General features: G+C 43.6%; 2 protein-coding genes across 5 annotated transcripts in view; one reads left to right on the plus strand and one right to left on the minus strand.

Annotated features, from left to right (window-relative positions):
- The first annotated feature begins 2081 nt into the window (after positions 1–2081).
- On the plus strand, positions 2082–11069 carry PSMD7 (proteasome 26S subunit, non-ATPase 7). Its single transcript, XM_029202279.1, has 7 exons — positions 2082–2278; positions 4391–4482; positions 5373–5465; positions 6165–6262; positions 6835–6915; positions 8874–8965; positions 10119–11069. Exons 1-7 carry the CDS (start codon positions 2205–2207, stop codon positions 10555–10557), a joined length of 969 nt encoding a protein of 322 aa, XP_029058112.1. The 5' UTR covers positions 2082–2204; the 3' UTR covers positions 10558–11069.
- A 9819-nt stretch (positions 11070–20888) lies between these two features.
- The window catches only part of WWP2 (WW domain containing E3 ubiquitin protein ligase 2), a 157886-nt gene continuing 155966 nt past the window's right edge, over positions 20889–22808 (minus strand). For 3 of the 4 annotated variants that reach the window (XM_029241211.1, XM_029241219.1, XM_029241224.1), the window contains one exon: positions 21911–22725. In XM_029241211.1, the coding sequence (XP_029097044.1) occupies positions 22626–22725 (100 nt within the window). In that variant the 3' untranslated portion in view covers positions 21911–22625. Of the gene's footprint in view, positions 22726–22808 lie in introns of all 4 variants that reach the window. The other variant, XM_029241206.1, reaches the window with a different exon arrangement.

Consider the following 22808-nt stretch of genomic DNA (forward strand, 5'->3'; position numbering starts at 1 on the left):
CCACAACTACTGAGCCTGCACTCTAGAGCCTGCGAGCCACTACTACTGAGCCCACGCACCACAACTACTGAAGCCTGTGCGCCTAGAGCCCATGCTCCGCCACAAGAGAAACCAAAGCAATGAGAAGCCCGAGCACTGCAACAAAGAGTAGCCCCTGCTCACCACAACTAAAGAAAGCCCACACGCAGCAACAAAGACCCAACACGCCAAAAATAAATTAATTTTTTTAAAAAAAGACATGGGGTAAGGGATTAAGAGGCACAAACTATTATGATAAAATAAGCTACAAGGATATATTGTACAACACGGGGAATATAGCCAATATTTTATATTAACTATAAATGGAGTATAACCTTTAAAAATTGTGAATCACTATATTGTACACCTGTAACTTATATAATATTGTACATCAACTATACCTCAATAAAAAATAAATAAAAATTTTTAAATTACATTTCTTTCTTTAAAAAAAAAAACAAAGGAAAATAAAATGTATTATCCTTATGCTCTCATCAGATCCTCTTAAAGTCCAGAATTAAATGAACAAAAGAAAGTAGATTTCTTATATCTCCTTCTGCATTCCTCTGAATGAATTTAGCCCCTAATAGTGGCTACGAAATTAGTTACGATTTCAAGTCAGTTCCATTAAAAAAGAAAAAGAAAAAATAGGACAACATGAAAAATACCTTCCTTATGATTTCAAGTTGTCTTCTTTATCCTCTAAATATTTTAGTCCAAAAACATGCTTCCTTTAGACTCCAATTATTATGCCTTACCTGACACATAAGAAAAATCAAAATCAATCTTTGATCTTAAAAATTAGGGGGGAAAACCCTTCCAAGGTCTTTTCATAACAGTTACATGTCTACACTTTGTTGAATAGCATCACGTAAGAAATGAAACAAGAACATCTACTTTGAACCAGGCACTAAACACCAGCAAGCATGCTTTAACACATCACACAATGGGGCTGACTTACATTTCCTTAATTTAAAAGTTTTATCGTCGTAAGTAGCAGCAATCATCTCATAGTCAAATCAAAAACATTAAAAGAATGAGGAAGATGCAAAACAGTGTTCCCCAAAGTAGGAAGAGTTTATGAAATGAAAGTGAGGGGTAGCGCCCAGAAAGGGTATCAAAAGCTCCCTAATTATACTGGAAGGAGGCTAAGGTTCAGAGCAAAAGTCTCCTTGTCATTCTTCAGAGAGTTCAGATCCTCTGAAGGTGTTTAAAAACAGGATAAACAATAAATAATTCACGCTGCTGAAGTATTGTTTTTGTTTACAGAAATGGCAACTTAAAGTCAGATAGATAACTAAACTTGCATGGATTTTAAGTCATTTGCCTTCTTCCACAAATAAGCTCAAGTCCTCTTTTCCTACATTTCCCCTTTTAGTCTTCTTTCTTCTCTTTCCCAGCTAACTATGAAAACATATTTCCTTATTGCTTTCCATCTTTTCGCCAATCTTTTCGTAAGGTTTTATTTTAAAACCAATCTGAATGACCTAACTCTAGGCACAAACTGCATTCTTCTAACCCTTGTTAAATGGTAAGTAATATAAAGACAGGTGGGAAAATATAGACAGGTTGATTATTTGCTAAGTGTCCATGGTAAAGATTAAGGGGAAATTCCCAGACAATAAAATGATGAGATAAATTACCAAACCTACTTTAAGGGAATGCCCTAATGCTAGAGATTTAAAGTTAGTTCCTCTAAGAAATTCTGGAAGATTTTGACTAGAAGCGAAAGTGAACATTTTCTGAATGGTGGAAATATTACTTATTACTATTTACATTTTTCTTAGCATCTTCTCCAGTCTTCAGATGGGAGGGAGGGGGAGGTGAGCTAGTAAGGCACTGAGGCGAAAAGCCGCAGCGGGTGACAGTACAGGCCAAACACCAGGAGGTCAACCTTTATCAGTCTCCAGTGTCCTGTTAGCTTTCATGACCTGGGAAACTCGCAGCCAGTCACCCGAGGCGGGTCCCGCCTTCCCCGGCACTTCCCCTCCTCAAGGTGGCGGCGGGAGCGACAATCCGAGCGCGACGCGCGCGGCACTCTGGGACCGGAAGAAGGAGCCGCGCGGCGGCGGCCCAACCGGAAGAGGAGGAGCCGGGCCTGGAGGATCCCCGAGAATCGTTGTTGCTCTGGCCGTCGGTGTTTGCGGGTCGCGGGGAGCAGGGCCTGGCGGGCGGGGTGTGTCGCGATGCCGGAGCTGGCGGTGCAGAAGGTGGTGGTCCACCCCCTGGTGCTGCTCAGTGTGGTGGATCATTTCAATCGGTGAGCGGGCGGCACGGGGCGTCCTACCGGGGCCGGTGGCGCCGCCGCTGCTGAGTCACGGCGCGCTGGGGATGGCGCGGCGGCCGCGGGGGCGCAGATGCACGGGGGTTGGCCTTGGGTCACCGAGGGGCCCAGAGCAGCTCCGTTCACGAAGCCCCAAGTCACCCGGCATCGTCTACCCCTCCGTCCAGCCGGCACTCCATGAACTGGGCTTCTCGTTCCTTTTACCCAGTCCGTACGATGCCAGAGTATGGGGGGCAGGCTTCACTTGGCCCTGATCCCCAGGCCTCGTGCCCATCTGTCACCTCTTCCGCCCCTTTTCGCCTGAAAGACTCGGTGTCTGGTAGGAAAGCCCTTCAGACTCGCACTTTTTGCTTCTGAAGGCCGTCACCGAAATTTTGTACTCAGCGCTCCGAAGGACTCCCTGGAAGAACTGTGGTTTTAATATAACTTGTGAAAGTTTCCAAGTGGAACTGTGGTTTGACGATAGCTTAAAACGTAGATGTTTTAAGTTTTGATAAGTTTTTCTTTTAAAAATGAGACCGGTTGGAGATGTTGGCATTAATGAATAAGAAAACATCCCACAGATGTTTCTTCCGCCTTCGCTTGCTTGTTTTTGAGCTGTTCGTCCAGCTGGACCTGTTACACGTGTTCATAAATTTTACAAGATAATTAATTGCCTTGGAAAGTTGTAAGACCCAGTTGGGAGCATCTGCTGTAAAGTCATAGTTGCTAAGTGCCCATCCTCTTGCAACTTGCTTTGTACAACTCCCAGTTCAACCAGAGCCAAAACCAAACTCAAGACTCCTGTGAGGTTTAGGGTTCCCAGTTCAGTTCCATTGCTTTGTAGCACCCTTAGCCTAACAGGATATGCGAGCTTTCCCACTGTACAATGATTAGTATTTTTCTCCCGTAGGATACTAGAGGTACTAAGAGGGCAAGCATCTTTTCAGTTCTGTTCAGTAAATTCAGCAAACACTTGTTAAGGGCATAGTGAAGGCAGACACTGCAAGCTGCTGTGTCAGGCAATTGCAGGGTTTTTTAAAACGCAAATGGATTTTTGTAGATCAAAAGAAAAGCCCATGAGTGTGGAAGTTTCCTTTGAACTTAGATTTCCCAAAAAATTAGAACCACCAGAATACAGAATCCTTAACTTTGTTTGGTCCAAACCCTAAATATAGTAAGCATTTATAAATTTGCCAAACCATATGTTTGGATAAATACAGTTAAATCAGTATGAAACCAGCAACTGTTATGGAATTGTAGTTCATTTCACAGTGACTTTTGTCTTTGCTTTGAACATAGAATTGTATTGTTTCTGTATGTTACGATTGTTAGTGGTTAAAGGAGAATTCTACATGATGACCAATGAAATGAGATATAAGTGAAACACTTGCAGTTCCTTAGGACAAAAATCATTGAGGAGGTTTGATATGGAAATAAATATTCTGAAGTAGTCTTTCTGGTTCATTGAGCCCTCCTCCCAGTATGATTAGTCACCGGCTCACTTCCAGCTTCTGCATAATTAAGCCATTCAGAGACCACAAATGGCACACACATGCTTCTGGGTCAGAATCATTTTCTGAGCCCCTAAATGGTACAAAGAATTAAAACATCTATTGGGGCTTGTTGACATAGATGTTCCAGAGAAGAGTTGGCAAGCTGGACCATAAAACTGGTTCAACTTTAGCATCTTTATCCCTGAAAAGATTTGAGGACAGAGAAGATGGGGAAAATTTAAAAGAGAAAGGTAAGCTGCAGAGGAAAAATTAAAATTAAATGTGATTTCAAACACCAGTCAAATAACATTTAAAACCTTAAGATCTGGGGAGTTTTCATTTTCTCCGTTTTAAATTTCTATAAAGTTTGAGTTTTTTTCCAAGCATGTCTTTCTTTGCAGTCAGCAGTGAAACTGCCAGTGTCCAAAGTTCACGAATTACCCATTATATTTATTAGAATTATTAAGGACTAACCCATTATATTTGTTTAGTGGGATTAGTTCCCAGATAAGCTAAATTGTATCTGTACCACTGATATTTCCTGTTGGATATCTTATTGATGGTCCATTTCTGTCTGTGCCCATCCAGACTGACCTTCTGTTTTCTCATTCAGAATAGGCAAGGTTGGAAACCAGAAGCGTGTTGTTGGTGTGCTTTTGGGGTCGTGGCAAAAGAAAGTTCTCGATGTATCCAACAGTTTTGCAGGTAAAAGAAAAATTTGTCAAATATACCTCAGTTTTTAAAAAAATAAATAGGCAAATTTTACATTTTCTGAGTATGGTTAAAATGTCAGTTAACTTTTAAAAAGAAAGAAACTCTCGTGGTCTCCATTTTTTATTATAACCAAGCAATTCTATTTCAGAATTGTTTAAGTATAGAAAAGGGAGGCTAAAGGCTACATACTGAGCTGGATAGTAAATATTTAAAACTTGCAGGCCATACAGTCTCCATTGCAACTGCTCAGCTCTGCTAATGTAGCAGGAAAGCAACTATAGACAGTATATAGACAAACTAATAGCTATATTGCAGTAAAACTATTAAAATAGGCAGCGGGTGTAGTTTGTCAACCCGTGTACTAAACTATTAACCATGGTTATGGGTAGGCAAGGGGGAGATAAAGACCTTATCTTTTACACTGTTTAATAAATCTTTATAAGAATGTATCCACATATTTTATGATTGAAGCAACAGTAATAAAGAACAACAAAATAATTCCTGGCATGGCTGCTAGACTAGCAGTCACTAACTCCAGTGTCTAAAAGGATCAGGCAGTAATGTAATTTGCCAGACGGGAATATTAGGAAGTGATGGAGCTTTTAGCAAACTGAAGAATGTGTCCTTTTCAAAGCAGGTGGCTTCTGTCTGGCTCTAGCCAGTTGTTGCTGGTCTTCCAGTTTTTCCAGAGAACCTGGAGGTCTGGATTTATATGTGAAATCTTCCAGTTTTTACTAAAAGCAACTCAAAAATAATTTTCGTACTGGGTTGGACAAACCAAAGACATGGATCAGATCTGGCCTAGGGGTCTACAGTTGTGATATGTGCCCTTAGAGTTCTGTCTAGCACCCTAAACTGTTTTTTGGTTTTTTTCTCTCTAGTCCCTTTTGATGAAGACGACAAAGATGATTCTGTCTGGTTTTTAGACCACGATTATTTGGAAAACATGTATGGAATGTTTAAGAAGGTCAATGGTAGGTGGCATTGTGGTGCGCGCGCGTGCGTGCGTGTGTGTGTGTGTGTAGGTATATGTGTGCCCATAATGCCTTTTCTAAATATTCACTTTTCTTTGTTTAATGTCAAAGGCCCTTTCACTTAGCTAGACTGAAGTAAGACTAGTGGTAGTAGAGGAATGAGGTAGAATAAATGAGAAACTAGAATAGCAATTTAAGGCCAGCTAGACCACCTAGGCTTCAGGGGAGAGAGCTAGCCCTCTACAGCAGAAAAGCAAAGAATGGTCAAATAAAATCCACCTGCCCCTAGAGCTTTAGTATCACCAGGGTAAATATCTCTGTTACATGTGTCACTTTCATTTTATTTCATTTCAGCAACCACATTGCTTTGGAAATGCTTATTCCCACAGCACTCACAGTTGTAATCTATGTGACATGAACTTGAATTTGTTTATATATTGCCTTGGAATTGTTTTCTAGTTGTTTCATGTATGACTGGTCTAAACTAGTCTGAGATACGTATATCTCTAGATTTCCCCTGCTGTTTATTTTCTGAGAATCCTGTTTTTTGAGTTTTAGATTTCATAGGTATGTCAAGGTTTAGATGTCTGGAATTTCTGTAAAAGCTAGAGAACATAACTACTGGAGTTCTTACCCTTTTTGAAGGAAATATATAGATCTTTATGTAACAATTCAAAGCCACTAATTTTTCCTTCCCAGCCAGAGAAAGAATAGTTGGGTGGTACCACACAGGCCCTAAACTACACAAGAATGACATCGCCATCAATGAACTCATGAAAAGATACTGCCCTAACTCAGTAAGTGTACTCCATCTTTAAAACTCTTGACTCATATTCGTTGCCAGCTAACTCAAGAAAAAGAAAGCATCCTAGGAAGGATTTGGATAATGAATCATTTCACCACTTTTTCTCTATAAGCTTGTGTTAATTTGCAGTGTTTTGTGTAGTATACGGTAACCCAGTGTATTTAGTAAATTAAACATCTGGTCAGTGCTAGGTATGTAAGTTATCTTCCTTAATCCTCTCAGTAACTGTATGAGATTGTTATCCTCTTTACAGTGAGAAAACTGAGGTTCAGAATGGTTAGTAAGGTCTTCTAAGTGTGGGGCTGGGATTAAAATGCCGGCTGTCTTGACTCTAATCTTCTTCTGCTTGATAACTTCACTGTACTACCTCTCAGCTTGTTAATGGATGGGGGTGAAGAGCAGGGCAAATAAGATAATTTGAAATGTAAAGTTATTTTTTTTCTGAAAATTCTGGCTTATATCTGGTTGAATGAATGAAAAAGCTTCGGTAATCATCAGAATGGCCGCAGTTATTCCTTACGTGCTCAGTATGAGGTGATTTGCTATGATTTGTTTTTCTGCCAGGTATTGGTCATCATTGACGTAAAACCAAAGGACTTGGGACTGCCCACAGAAGCATATATTTCGGTGGAAGAAGTTCATGATGTAAGTCATCTTGCTGTGAGCCTAGGAGATTAGATTTGCTACTTTTAGGGCCATTGGGTTTTTTTTTTTTTTTCCATTTTCAAGTCAACAAATACTTTATAACAAAGAAAAGGTTATTGGTTTCTGTCAGTAGTTTGATATTATGTTTTTTTCCCCCAAATTTGAGTCACCAAATTTCAGAAATAGAGAGGACCATAGAAATCTAAAGTCCCCTTTTACAAATGAAATTGAGACCAAAGTAGTCAAATGATTGCCCAGAGATGTTCTCAGCAAAGTAAATGCGGAGCCTGGTGAGCTTGGTCTTAATCTAATGCAGTTTCCACTGTTGGCCCACCTATATAGTGACTATATTATCTAGTCTATAGCCAATCCCTATAGACTAGATCCTCGGTTTTCAAATAGAGTAAGTCAGAGCTGCCAGGAGCTAGATGGCAAAACCCATCTGTATGATTTGACACCTGTATAGTCAGCTCCATGGCATTCAGTACCAGCTATGTTGTCTGTTAGCTTGTTTCTTGGGTATGGACATGAAGAGCTGCCAGAATAGCTTTTCTCTATTTCCAAGAAAATTGAACTCAAATTCTAGGGTAGGATTTGATGTGAAATTGTATATGAGTTTTGTTTTGAGCGTAAAATATTTGCACTTAGGGTGTGCAAAGAGCTCAGTCTTAAATTTCCAAAGTTGAACGGACAGACTAAAGGCTGTCTTTCTTCCTTATGGTTATCCATATATTCAGTTTTAAAATCTGGAAAAGGCTTTGTTAAGTTAGTTCCCTGCAGATGTTCCTTGCACTGAGCTCTATGCTCCTGTTTCTCTTTGCCTTGCTACCAGAGAGCTTAGATCCAAATTTATTGCCTAGTTGCAGTAAGACTTTCATCCCTGGTCTTGATACAGTTGTTATAAGTTAAATTTTACCCTGCCTCTTTCAAAAAGGAATTAGAGGCTGCTTATACATACGCATGCACATGCACGCACGCACTCGCACACACACACACCAGTGAAACAAGATCTTTTAAAAGAGGATGGAGGGGATGTAAGGGTCCTGTAATAAGATGAAGCCAGGGAAAATCAGTACATGAAAAGACATGCCACGAAGTCCTGCACAAGTGTTGAAGGCTCTGACCATCCTAGCATACAAAGCCAAGAGGAAGATGCCGTTTGCAGGATTCACACTGTCCTGGGTAAAATAACAACAGCTAATGTTTATACCACTTAGTGTAAGTGAAGTGACTTTCCCAAGATCTCACTGCTCCCTTATCACACATGGCAGAGCCAGGCTTTGAATCTAAGCAGCCTGGCTAGAGTCTGCACTCACTGCTGTGCTGTCGTGCCTCACACACATTTTACAGCCTTTACAGGAGATGTACAGCCTCTTCTGGCACTAGATCTGATAAAAGTTTCTCCTGAGTCCCATCAAGAAATCACTAAGTGATACAGCAAACCACATCCACTAATGGGTTCCTTGACTAATTCAGGTCACCAGAAAATCAGTTGTTCTAACCACGTTGCTTTGGTGCTCTATTTGACCCAAGGGACAACAGATGGTTAAAAACTGTATCTTCTGACATGAGCTTGCCTCAAGTACAGGTGTTCTGAATATTGCCTATTTTAGAATGAATGCTTATAAGTCCTTAAAATTTAGCCGAATCAAGACTTCCCTGATGTTCATCTCTACTGCAGGCTTGAGAGAATATCAAGATTTTCCTTAGAAATAAACTAATGATGATTCCCCACCACATCTCGTCCCTGAGCAGGACCACTGTGACTTCAGCTTAGAAGTCCCAGTGCTTTGAAAGCTTTCAAAGCAAACTTTACCCACCCTTGCCATGAAAAAGCCAGTAATGACACCCATGAAAGTGATTTGGCTTAAAGCAGAAGAATCAGGGCATGAAAAGGAACATGTGCCAGTTTGTTCATTTGTTTGTAAGTAAATAACTAGTTAATTCTCCTCTCCCAGGATGGAACTCCAACCTCAAAAACATTTGAGCACGTGACCAGTGAAATTGGAGCAGAGGAAGCTGAGGAAGTCGGAGTTGAACACTTGTTACGGTGAGACTTTAGGACAGCATCAGAATCGGCAGCAGCCCAAGAAGCTGCTCAGTGTAAAGAAGAGATCTGTATCAGGAATAGGGAGACCTGGGTTCTAGCCCTGGGTCATCTCTAAAGTGTCCCGAGTTATGATTTATGAGTTTGTGGACAGCACACCTTGTCTGGAAGCTGTAATGCTGGCTGTGACGGGAACAGATGTGTGAATTATTCAAAAGCAAACGTGTGCTCTTTCAGTGTACCTCCTTTTCAATGACTGTAGCTAGCCAGTTTTCTGCAGAGAATCTGCATCTTGGACTGGGATGGATGGATGGATGGATGGATGGATGGATGGATGGATTTAAATTTATATTTTATTTATTTTTGGCTGCATTGGGTCTTCATTGCTGCACGTGGGCTTTCTCTCATTGCGGCGAGCAGGGACTACTGTTCGTTGCCGTGCGTGGTCTTCTCACTGCCGTGGCTTCTCTTATTGCGAAGCACAGGCTCTAGGCACATGGGCTTCAGTAGTTGTGGCACACAGACTCAGTAGTTGTGCCTCGCGGGCTCTAGAATGCAGGCTCAGTAGTGGCACACGGGCTTAGTTGCTCTGCAGCATGTGGGATCTTCCTGGGCCAGGGCTCGAACCCACATCCCCTGCATTGGCAGGTGGATTCTTAACCACTGTGCCACCAGGGAAGCCCTGGGGTTTTATTTTTAAATCCTCGGCTTACATAACCCTGACTTACTTGAAATGGTCATAGATTTTTTTCAAACAATAAGATTCCTTCCAGTTCAAAAAGTTACTGCTGACTGATTTAAAAGCTTCTCCCTACATCATATAGATGCAGGTGGAGAAAATGCCACCCTTTTTAGGAACAGGGAACTTGAAGTAGAGAGGGTGTTTATTTTGTTTTTTTAATGAAAATGATTTCATTTTAGCTCTCCCTTTTCTTTTGAAAAATGCCTTGTGATGAGAAAGATAAAACATATTCCTCCAAATGAAAACAAGATTAAGGCAGTTTTACTCAAATCTTTATAAAATGGGGAAGTAACATTTTTCCTTTGGAAAACTTGCCCCTCCTCACAAACTTAGTATTTCCTTAGAATGTGAAAATCTGCGTGATAGTACAGGACACTGATGTATTTTCCTGCCCTTTCTTGTGGGTTCCTACAGAGACATCAAAGACACTACAGTGGGCACTCTTTCCCAGCGGATCACAAACCAGGTCCATGGTTTGAAGGGACTCAATTCCAAGCTTCTGGATATCAGGAGCTACCTGGAGAAAGTGGCCACAGGCAAGCTGCCCATCAACCATCAGATCATCTACCAGCTGCAGGACGTCTTCAACCTGCTGCCAGATGTCAGCCTGCAGGAGTTTGTCAAGGCCTTTTACCTGAAGACCAATGACCAGATGGTGGTGGTGTATTTGGCCTCGCTGATCCGTTCCGTGGTCGCCTTGCACAACCTCATCAACAACAAGATCGCCAACCGGGATGCAGAGAAGAAAGAAGGGCAGGAAAAAGAAGACAGCAAAAAGGATAGAAAAGATGACAAAGAGAAAGATAAGGAAAAGAGTGATGTGAAGAAAGAAGAGAAAAAGGAGAAAAAATAAAACATGTAGCTTTTTAATTTGTAAATTAAAATCTTACAAACTAACTCATTGTGCCGCCAGAGGGTTCTTTTCACCGTAAGTGCAAAAGCTGTACTGATGAGAGCTCTCTGGATGGAGGGACTAATCTGTACCTGAACTGCAGCTTAGGCTGCTCTGAGTTGGGAATGTGATAGCTCAGGCTTCAGACTGTGTGAGAAAAGTGAAGAGACACAAACGTAACATTTTTGGTACTCTTCCTGCTTTTATCTATAAGACCAGGAGTTGAATTTTCCCCATCTCAAGAGACTCTTGGGGTCTGTTTCTGGCAGTCTGCAAAATTGCAGAATGGAATGCACGAATTCCATAAGTATTCTGCCTCAGAACACCTTGAGGTCTGCCCCTCTGGACTCTGTTGAGAATACCACCCCACGGGACTTCTTGGACCCGTAGCTCTGGCATTCTCGGGGCTTGGGATCCATCTCAAGATATTGTTTACCTTCGAAGACACAATTAAATGGCTTGGTTTTTAAGTCTGTGTTCTGGTCGTTTTTGACTCTGGGTGTGGTGATCCGTTGTTTTCAGAAGCAACCAAGACAGTCTTTAATTGAAGCTGCCTTAAAGAATTATTTTAGACTGAATCTTTTATGAAAGCACCTCATTCCTTTAAAGACATACAGCTGTAGGGAGGAGAGCTCTCAACTGAGCCCAGAATACCTGTGTCCTAGCTAATGCCTCAGATTCCTCATCTGTGAAGTCCCTAGAACAGTTTTTTATAAGAGACACATTCACTTACTATTGCAGTAGGTCTAAGTACATCAGGCCACAAGGTTAGTGGGGATGGAACAAAGTCTCCCCAAAGTAAGTGTTCAAGATACTTAATCATTTGACTTACAGCTGTCACTTGGATATTAATTTCCTATCTTGAGCGATTAGAACCTCCCTAAGAGTTCTCTAATGCACCATATGGACTGTCAATGTTCAGATATTTAAGAATATAATAGCACTAGAACTAAGTCAGTGGAATCTCATAAACCACTTCATAATGTTATAATGCCTTAAAGTTACTGGAAGCATCCATTTTTAATCCACAGACCTGCCTGCCAAAGAACTAGTTGAAATTTGGGGGCTGATGTAGAGCTAGCTTTTATCCTACATAGATAGGAGCACCCACATCAGTGGTCTCTTCAAGGTTCATTAAGATTCTGAGAAAAAAAATAGTAAAGGGAAAAAAACTAGAGAACCAAGTTTTGTCTACTGCAGCAATCAAAAGTCAGATGGTTGTTACATCTAACCGAATAAAAAATACGAAATACATAGTTCAAAGCTTGAGATGCATGAGATGCATTTAAAATGACAAGAGTGTGTTGAAGTTTTTCAGATTTGGTTGCCATGTTTAGAACAGACAGAAAGGGAAACTTTCTCCACGGTGGCCAGGAAAGAGCTGGGATGCAATGATTCTGAGGCTAGGCAGGGGGAAGGAGGAGAATGTCATCCCAAAGAGTGGGTCCTTTATGTAGGATCGGGGGCAACTTGAGACCACACAGGATCATATCCACCTTTAGTAGTATGATCTTCACTTAAAAAGCTTTCCCAGGGTCTAACAGGACAATGCCACAGGCTTTTAAGTTTGTCACCGTTTGATAAATTATAATGTTTATTGAGCATATGAGAACATGGGAATACCCAGGCCTTGTTATATTTAATAGTTTGAGCCACATGTGGCAAAATTGACTTCTACCTTCCTAACAGGCTCTTCAGTTCCTACCTGTAACAAAATTCATCTGTAGCCTTTAGCGTCACGTAGGCTCATTTTCTAAGGCAAAATTGCTGCCATCCTATATAAGGGGGGCGAGCTTTGTAAGAATATTGATGAAGTCTTGCTTATACAAATAGCAGCTGACTTGACTGCAAAACCCATGGCCCTCACCTAAAATAAAGCCATGTGTCTGGATAGCTCAGCAGTCTCAAGATGAGATTTCTAAACTACTTCTGTTGTTTTTGAACACACTGAAAAAGTATCCTAGAAAAAGTCTGATCCCAATTGTGGACCTCATATCCAGAGTTATGACATTCCCTTCCTTCCATTTTCAAAACATTCCACGATGGCTTAGGGAGTTCAGGCTGCTCCTGCTACACACATTACAGAGAGGAGGGCATTTATTCCTTACTAGTTTTCTGTCTGATAACTAACATCTGAAATATCCCTAAACTTAGAGGTCAGTTATCCTTAGTGAAAAGATGGATACTATCAGGGTGGAACAGCAGCTTTGGGCCCACGAATTAGTTAAATGTTCTTTCATTTTACTCAGATCATCAATCACTAAAGGGACAAACAGAAGTAATCATCATTGAAGGACTACCATATTACTTCTCCAATGTGCCAGATGCAAAGTAAACCTTTCCAGCGGGAATTAGCAACCCCAGAATCTCACTCCCATTTCTGGAGGACCCTCCAGCTGTGAGAACTTAGCCGTGCACAATTACCTTCACTTCAAATAAAAGAACTTATTAACACAGGTCCTCATAAAAGAATGAAAGATCCTATTCACTTGGAAGTTATGAACAGGCCTTTTCTTCTACCATTTTCCCACGAAAAGATCTATGAAGCAGAAATAAGACCTGAGAATGAATTTGCGGTTGCTAACCAAACTACTCCATCTGCCCCCGACACAGGAAATAGGAAGGATATGGGACGTGTTGGGAAAGTAGAGAAGCATCTGAGTTATGTGACCCACAAGAGAATATCTCTACAGCTTCCCTAAACAAATTCATTCCAAATTATTATACATAATATAGGCAAGTGCTGATTTCCGTATCTGTGCCTTTCAACTCTCTGCATTTATCTATTTTGCCTGGAAGCAGCACTGAGTTCATATCCTTTAAAAAAAAAAACAGAAAAAAAACAAAACTAATGGCTATTCCCATTGGGGGAATAGTTATAAAAATGACTCTGGAAGCAGGGAAATGGAAGTAGGGAAAGAAAATAGAGGAAAAGAAAGGAAGAGGAAACTGCGTTAGTTAGTGTGTTTCCAAGTCCTATGTCAAGAGAAATCTTTCTGAGCATTCCTCTTTGGAGCCAATCTGTTCTTCAACACTAGATGGCACCATTGACTAATCTCATCTTGGCAAGAGAATCATTTGATTGCCAGTTCAACATGGAATTGGGAACCATCCCCAGAGTTGCTTCCCACCACTTCTGCTTTTGGCTGCAACCATCCCGGCTAGACTTTGAGGGAATCTGGAGAGCATATGGGTGCAAAAAAATTGGGTCAAGTTGCCACACCTTCACCCCTACTGTACTCTACTATACACTACTGCTTGGGCAATAAATATACAAGGTTTTTCTCTGCCCTTCTGATAGTTCATGCTTTGATTTTCCTCACTCCTGATATCTTTAAGGGCCATATCCAGTGGAGTGATGGTAAATGTGTAACAACCAGGTCTCTAAAAAAGAGGAGAAAGGATGTTGATTTGTGGCCGTTGCCAATTTCCCTGGTGTAAATACTCCCACCATGGCTGATTTCAAAACCAACATGAATTGGGAAAAGATGCATATTAGCACAGCATTACATACTATTACCTAAATATGGATACAAGAGCTAAAAATAACCTCAAGAACACAGATGATAGTAAACCATAGTAAAATGATTAAGCTATGATGCATAGTGAGTATTTATTACCCTTTTCAGATATCATTTATTTCATTGTAAATTTATACAATTTGCCTACTGCATGAGAATCTCTGGTAATCTGTGTTTTTAAGAAATAGGTGGCCTCTGCACATATGGAAGTTAGAGAACCTTTATTCTGATGTAGATAAACCTACCAACTTTTTGCCTTATCGTTAGCACTTTGTGGATCATATTTAAGAAGTCTTTTCCCAGCTCAAGATCTCTTCTCATACATATATGTCTATTACACTCCACAAAGTGTCTTCCTTCTCTGCAACTTAGCACCAGTGTCTACCTCTCTCTATATGCTACAGCTAGTATCTGATCAATGATAACATAATTTGGCTAAACTTTTAACCAAAATAACTAACTAACATCCTCAGTTCATCTATTATCCCCTCCTTCCTCATTTTCAACCCTGGCTTTATCCCTGCCTCTTACCCCACAGCAGATAAAGACTCCAGTACTGTATCACACACTTGAAAGTTGCTAAGAGAGTAGCTCTTAAATGTTCTCACCACATCCCAGACTTAAATGGTCTCAACAACAAAGTGCTAACTATGTGAGGTGACGGATGCATCAACTAACCTTATTGTGGTAATCATTTTGCAATATATACATGAATCAAGTCACCACATTATACACCTTAAACTAACACGTTCTATCAATTGTATCTCAATAAAGCTAGGAAAAAAAATACTTATCCAGGGGTTTCCTGTAGCCCATGGCAGACAGCCGATGCCTCAAGGATCTGTGCCCCTGTTCAAGAGTAGGGACGGGGGACTTCCCTGGCGGTCCAGTGGTTAAGACTCTGCACTTCAAATGCAGGGGGTGCAGGTTTGATCCCTGGTCGGGTAACTAAGATCCCACAGGCTGCACGGTACGGCCAAAAGGTAAAAAATAAAATTAAAAAATATTTTTTAAAAAAGAGTAGGGACAGGATAAAAGTTTAATGCATATGCTACTTCTCCCCCACCCCATAATACCCCATATTTTAACCAATGTGAACCAATCACAAGAGTTGGCAAACAACCACGACTATAAAAACCGAAAGTTCAAGGATGAAATTAATTCCCTCCCAGAAGGAAAGGACACTTCTATACCCACAACTCACCAGGGCCCAGATGCTCACGAGGGAGGCACCACTGAGGTGGGAGATGTGCCCCTTGAACCAACCCCCATGGAGGTCCCACGGTTGCAAAGGCCGTCCTTCAGGTGCATTCACTGCTGCAACGGCACCATCTATCCCACTGCTCACCCTGTGATTGTACAGAAAATTGACTCAAAATTGTCCTTGAGAGACTGGACATGACTCTTGCCAACTGGGTTTGGCTGGAAGCCCAGATAAGAATGAATAACAACCCAAGGCAGAGCGCCACAGTCGCAGGCTGGGCCAAACCCAAGGCCTCTGAGGCCATCAGTACTACCCGGGAAGTGATGTCAGGCCATGGGCTGGGGGCGGGGATTGAAATGACTCCCACTTCCCAGTATTTTCTTTCCCCAAGAAAAGGAAGAAGAGTGATACTGGTACTTTTCTGCCTATATTCCTGGTTAGTGTGATTTTTTGAACTACAGGTAATCTCCATGCCATGGCTCTTTCATTATTAAAAATCATGGCCACATTCAGGACCTGGGACTTGGAAGAAATGCTAATCCAAGGACATTTAATCTGACCTAGGATAGTGTATTAGTTATCTATTGCTGCATAACAAATTACCATAAACTTTAGTAGCTAAAAACAATACATATTAGTATCTCACAGTTTCTCTGGGTCAGGAGCCCAGGCAGGGCCTAGCTGGGTCCTCTGCTCAGTGATGCTCACAGAAGACCATCAAGGTGTTGGCTGGGCTGCTGCCATCTCAAGGTTCTAAGAGCGTGTAGTTGCTGGCAGGATTCAGTTCCTCACGGGCTGTTGGGCTGAGGGCCTCAGCTCCTCACTGGCTGTTGACACAAAGGGGCCCTCAGTCCCTTGCCATGTGGGCCTCCCCACCATGGCGGCCTGCTTCATCGAAGTACACAAGCCAAGAAGGCAGTGGAGAGTCAGCTAGCAAGAAGTAGATCCAAATCCTTTGTAAATTAATCGCAGGAAGAGAGAGCCCGTCACCTTTACCATATTCTATTGGTTAGAAGCAAGTCTCTAGACCACTCCCACTCAAGGGGAGGGGATTATACCACAAGGGTGTGCATACCAGGAGGGGGTCATGGGGGGCCACCTAAGAAGCCTGCCTCCTACAGATAAAAACAAGAATTCACCAGGGTAATCCACAATCTACTACAGTGGGTTTTTCATTTTTAATTTCAGTGCCTAATGAGAACCTTAGAATAAAGATAATGTTAATAGAAAATATAGAAGTAAAACATTCCTCGTTTATATGCAGGACTACCTATTGCTCCCAGTGGCTTTAGGGATAACAAACCAAAACAAAACAAAATCCCTAGAGTTAGGAACCAAGTCAGTGCTCCTAAGAAGTGAGGTGCAAAATCGTGGCTGATTAGCAAAAACCAGCTCTGACATGTATTTATCCTTTCTCCCTCCCAAGACCCCACTAAAATGAGAGTGAATGAATGTAAAAGATTTCCCATTTTACCCTTGCCATTTGGCCCAAGTTAAGAGGTAGCATCTGTGAGGTGGACAAGGGAATTCGACACATTTCTGGAAGGAGGAAAGCAGGAGCAGCGGCCGGGCAGCAGGAGCCCCAGCTTCAAATTCATGTGGAAGGAGCTTAGCCAAAAGGGTTCTGAGCGGGGAAAGGCTCAGGCCTAAGACCAGAGTTAGTGCCATGGGGGTAAACACGACAGCTTAGTCGGAAGTCTATATGATGAAACAGCCAAGCCCGCTTTGGTACCTCTCTGCACAGCTGCAAGCTGCCCACAGGCAGACCTATAGAAAGGAAAGGAAGCTAACTGAGACAGATAGCAGATGAAGCATCTCCTCTCCCTCTCCAGCCTCACTAAAACAACAGTGAAGAAAGCTTTGTGAAAGTCTTAATCCACAAAGGCAAAGAGAACATAAGAGGATACAGCAGTGGACAAGGTTGTTTAACAAAGTGTTCAAAGGTGGAGTGTAACCAACCAAGGAGAAGTCTTAACCTAAGACACTGCAGAGGGAGATGCAGACAGAAAATGAGCGAGTCCTCACAGAGACTCAGTACGTAAGGGCAACAGGAAGGCAGGAGGGGAGCAGAAACTGGGGTAGGTAAAAGTTTCTACACAGAAGGGTGGGATACAGGTCCCCATGAAGCCCCATACAGCTTGGCTACCTCCCCTCTGCCAGCTGCAGAAGACCAGGGGGCAAGTGGAGCCCCAGGCTCAGGGACCCAAATCAGAGCAGAGGGCCAGGGGGAGAGAAAAGGTCAGGTCAGTGGCCAGGACTCTGAGAGCCCCGGCTCCTTCCTGCTCCTTGTTCCCAGGAAGCCTACAGGCAGGTTACCTGGCTCAGGTATAGTCTCCCACTCAGGTGGGGAGCAGAGGACTCATCTCTGGAGAAACTGATCACCCCAGAGAAAAGACCCCTGCACAGTGATATTTAGGGCCCCATGTAAAAGCCCACTTGCCACCTAATACCCTTACAGCAGAGACTAGCAGGCAAGAGACCACTCATGAATGTCTTTCTCTGAAATGGGGAGCCAAAAATTTTGAGTAAGGAGTTATTCTTTTCCTCCTTCTCCATCTGCACTCGCTTTTTCCTGTCTAATGGTTTTGCAGCTGCCACATCCTGTCCTGCTGACCATCCATTCCAGAGTCTGGTCTTTGAATGGCAGTTTGGGGCCCTGGCCTGGGGGGGACATAGGAATGTCACAGATCCAGGCCAGAACCAGTGGGATGGTTTGGCTTAATGAGTTTGCCTACTTGGGCCTCCATCTTTCTCAAAGCCACAGCCAGGTACACAACTGGTGCCCATCTCCACTGAACCCTCAGCCACCACTGCCAGGCTCCAGGTGCAGCCGACCCACAGTTCGATCTTGCCCAATGTTCTGCATTTTTGTTTTATTTATAACCCATGGGCTTATTTATCTTGTTTTTGAACCAGCCTTTTTTTCTGTCTTTTTATATTTTGTGTTCCCTTTTTATATTATACTTTTGGAGCCGAGAAGCTGATCAAGTCATGAGTTCATGGTACCATCCTGAGGGAACCCCACATTTTGGTTTCTAGTACTATTTTACACCAAAAAGAACCAGGGCTCCTAGTGGAGTAGTTGATTCTGTGTTTGGGCAAGAGAACTAGTGTTGGGACTAGATGTCATGGAGACCATCAAGTATATCTGGAGAGGTGACAAGAGAGTCGAGTTGAAGGGGCCAAAACTGTGACAAGCAGCAAAAAGAAAACAATGATCATTGTCACTGGGACCAGCTGAGTTGGAGTGAGGCCCTGAGTCCATGATGACATTCAGAAGGTACAAAAAACAGAAAATGTGCCAAAGACAAGTCACGTGCTCCGATCTGAGTCAGCCGATTGGTGCTTGACTCGTGCAGCATGGACCACAGGAAAGTGACCTTGAAAGTGACTATGAAACTTAAACCAACCTCAGAATCAGAGCGACGTGGAGAAAAGGGTATTTAAAACTAGACTCATGGGGGAGAGTGTAGGGAAATGAGCAGAGGTAATAACTTTGGGCACTGACTCAATTTTTTTCCCCAAGATGAGGCTGGGGCCTTGTTGTTGCCAAGTTCAGCTGAAGATCAAGAAGTGCCTGCTATTTGTAAGCATTCCTCTGAATGGAAGCACATAGATCTTTAGCCTAAGTTTTTCTAGAAGGATAATGTGAGCCCCAATATAGAAGGGCAATATACCAGATCCAGTGAGGTCCCAACTTACATAAAGTCTTGAGCCCCACTGGGGACCTTGGGTGACAAAGGGAGTCATATCTGCTCTTCAGTTCCAAAATAATTTGTAGCTTTGGCTAATTTTATCAGGAACTTACTACAGCGTGTAGAGGTAGGGCGGCTTCCTCCTTGTCTAATTTAACTTGAAACACTTAAGAGTAAGAAAAAAAAAATGAGGATATAGTAAAATCAAGGATCAGTAATTAGAATCCCTAGGGTGAAAGAGCTGTATGAGGGAGAAATAGTTGTACTACGTTATACCATTTTGTTCTGGAGTAAACAGCATTTAGATCATCATAGTGATATAAACATTTTTCTTGCTTTTCAGTTTTTTGAATAAACCTTTAGAAAAGTACAGACTTCATTATGGTTACAAAATAGAACATAAATGTTTTTTTAAAAAAAAAAACAAACACTATGATCATGTAAAAGCAAAAGGGCAGATGCCCAGAGTTAGGAGATGGAAAAGTGTAAAAAGAGCCGGAAGAACAGACAGGAAGCTCATAGATCCAGTTCGCAGAGTGGGGAGGCAAGGGGTCCTGTCCAATGCTAAGGCTGGTAAAACAAGAACCTTCTTGAAGGGCAATTGAGTAGAATCTGTTGGGATTTTAAAGTCTATCTGGAGGGATCCGAAAGAAACCAGCAACAACAGTCGCCTCTAGAAGGTGATCAGAATGCCTGAGGAACAAAAGAGGGGGGCTTTCACTGTGGACCCTTCCTGTCTTGGACTTCTAAACCGTTTTTACAACTTTGAAATAAAAATAAAGGTGCACAGTCAACCGTCCAACTCCAGGACTGCCCCCTCCCAGAAGAGCAGCATCGGTGCACAAGACCTGACCAAGAGCCTCCACCAGCAAACTGTTGGACACAAATACAATGCCCGTTAGGACAAAGATGGTTGTGTTACAGGACAACCATGACATGGGCTATCACACACTAAAGAATTCACTGGACCTATGTTGACGAACACGGAAAGGTGTCCTTATTAATATCTCATTTAATGAGATGAGTTGCTCAATATGTGTAAGATCTCATTTTTAGTACATTTTAAAATTATATGTACATATGATTTATACACACAAAAATAGTCTGGAAGGACAGCAAACTGAACAGCAGTTACTTCTGGGGATAAGAGTGGGGAGAACAATTTCGACTAGAGATGTCTTATTGGAATTTATTATGAGACGTCTGTATAACGTGTGGACTTTAGTCGATAATTTCCTCAAAGTATAGCTTTGGTGCTGGGGGTAGTGAGTTCAGCTGATGAACTCCAGGGAGGAGATGCTCTGCCACCTCTGCCTCCCTCGGGAAGAAGCCCGGTGAGAGCAAGGCCTGATCCACAACCAAGTCATTTCCATGTCAAAATCATCAAGACTGCACTGATGGGTCCTATCTGGACCTTCAGGTGTTCAAAAAAGTGGGCGGCAAGCCCTTGTCTGACCATGATGAGCTCAAGATCAGGGGGTCCCTCTATGATCACGGAACTCAAGAAACCCCAGGAAATGTTTCTCGAATGAATGATTGCCCATAACACTGTCCCCAGGAGCCGGTTCCTGAAGCCTGTCCAACCTGCAGGCTCAGCTGTTGGTGCTCTGGCTCCACAGCAACTGCTCAAAGAAACCCAGGCCAAAAGGGTGCTGTGAGGCAACTGACCGAGGGCTGAAGCCTGTGATCCCCGGACGAGGACTCAGCCACCCACCAGAAGTGTGGCTGTCTTGGTTAATGACACACACAATTCTCAAAACCAGCAAGGTCATGGAATGTCCGCCCCTGTCTGGACCTAGAGGGTCTGTGAGGCCTAGAGGCCTTTTGTCTGGAGGACAATAATTTTGGACACATCCATGCCAACACCACCCACAGCTGCTGATTGTTTATTGCACAAGAAACTGGCAATACCAAGGCAAGGGGGTGGGCATTACAAAACAATCTGATGACCAACTCAGAGCTACCAAAGGGCATTCCGTACAGACACCTCAGTTATATACACGTATGTACACACCCACACCCACATGACAACACTCTGCACACGCATGAGCCTGAGGCTCCCAAACCCCGCAAGGCAGCTTGCACCCCAACCCCCAACATGGTGAGACACCGCAGGGAAGCACTGCCAACGATTCGAGGGAAGAAGAAAGGTTGGGCTGCAGTGAGCTGAGCCACCCGAATCAGCACACACAACAGAGCCAACATAGGCCAGGGGGAAGGAAGAGGACCTGGGAGCACGAGACTGTCCTCAGAAGACCACGTAGCCAGTATGAGGGCCTGCATGGGGGCCCAGCAACAATCACCACTCCAGCATCCCAGAGGAGAGTATTCGCCTGGAAGATCTCAACACACAGCGGGATGCCCACAGCAGAGGCTGGCAGGAGCTCCAGCAATCAAGTCAGACAATGGGCAGCAGCTCAGGGCCCTTCTGCTGGCTTCCAAGAGCATCGTTTCCTCTGTGCAGGTAAAGCTGCACTTCTAGGCAGAGTGAACACACTCTACAGTAGCTGGGGTGCACTTCATTCTCAACCCGGACGCATGTGCCGCCTGGAGGTCCGGGGGCTTGGCAGGTCAGCCCCACGTGCCCCGTCACCCCATCTAGCAAAGGGAGTTGTCTACTGGAGGCGGAGAGGCCGGGGTGCCACTCAGGACAACAACCCCCTTCCCTCTCTGTCAAGGGTTGGGGACAAGGCTGCTGGGAAGCTGAGCCGCCGGGTCAGGCCTGCCTGAGCTCGTAGAACTGCTAAGCAGGTTCCTAAGGGGAGCAGCTGTTTGGGAAATTCTTGGACCAACAGTGCTGGGTCCCTCAGGGTCCCAGCCATGCCTGGCACACCAGCTCCTTGACAGGAAGTAGTGACAGCAGCATACCAACAACAGAACACAAAGCAGCCCTACACACAAAATGTTTCAAGTGTATGTAAATGGGAAAAGAAAGTCTGAGGGGGTTTGCCGTTTCCATCCGCAACACCCAAGCAGCTGGTACGACCCTTTATCTGCTGGAAAGAACCAACTGGCCAGCAATGAGTGGAGGGAGGGGCCATGCTGCTCAGCCTCTGCAGCTGGAGACGGCTAGCGAGGGACGAGCGGTGACCTTGATCTGGAGCTCCGCTCCCTCAGACCTTCATTTATACAGATCACTGGAAAAGTTCTATACAAAACAGAACCTCTTTTACTGACAAAGACCATGGGCTTTGTTAGCCCAGAACACCTACCCCAAGTGGTCGGTCTCCTTCTCACCTAACCAGCCCATGAGGCCTAGGGTTGCGGCATGGCGCGCCCCACCTTGCACACTCACACACACCTAGGATTGGTCTCAGGGGAGAAGGAGGGTGAGCTCTACAGACAGGGTCAGCCCTCCAGACTTTGCAATGGTTGATGGGGCCAAGAGTGACATGGGGGCTTTATTCCAGACTGCCACCAGCGGGTAGGAGGGTGGGGTGGGCAGGGCCTCTTGACGTCAGGCTCTTCTGCCACCAGCCTGATGACAGTGTGGTCCTGTGCAGGGCCGCCATCCGCAGGGGCCTCCTGGGCTGTGCGGCCAGCAGCTTCTCGGGCAGGCAGGACTCTGGACTACATATGTGCTGGGGGTGTGGGAAGGGGCAGCCTGAGTTACTCCTGTCCAAAGCCCTCGGTCTCCTCGACAGCATACAGCAGCTTCTCCTTCAGCTGTTCGTAGCTCTTGTATGGTGGCAGATCCAGCCGGTTGAAACTGTTGAGAAAGGAGAGCAGGGCAGTCAGCACAGGGAGGTCAGAGCTCTAACAGCCACAGGGTGGGGTCAAAAGAGTTCTCAG

Source organism: Monodon monoceros, unplaced genomic scaffold, assembly GCF_005190385.1.
Source record: "Monodon monoceros isolate NGI ecotype Baffin Bay Population unplaced genomic scaffold, NGI_Narwhal_1 Super_Scaffold_10, whole genome shotgun sequence".
Classification (NCBI taxonomy): domain Eukaryota; kingdom Metazoa; phylum Chordata; class Mammalia; order Artiodactyla; family Monodontidae; genus Monodon; species Monodon monoceros.

What these genes read in the sequence shown, in the direction of transcription:
- PSMD7 (XM_029202279.1), top strand. Translation starts at nt 2,205, where the DNA reads ATGCCGGAGCTGGCGGTGCAGAAGGTGGTGGTCCACCCCCTGGTGCTG. An exon ending in AAAGATACTGCCCTAACTCA is followed by an intron (nt 6,263 to 6,834) that starts GTAAGTGTACTC and finishes TTTTTCTGCCAG; the next exon opens with GTATTGGTCATCATTGACGT. An exon ending in CGGTGGAAGAAGTTCATGAT is followed by an intron (nt 6,916 to 8,873) that starts GTAAGTCATCTT and finishes CTCCTCTCCCAG; the next exon opens with GATGGAACTCCAACCTCAAA.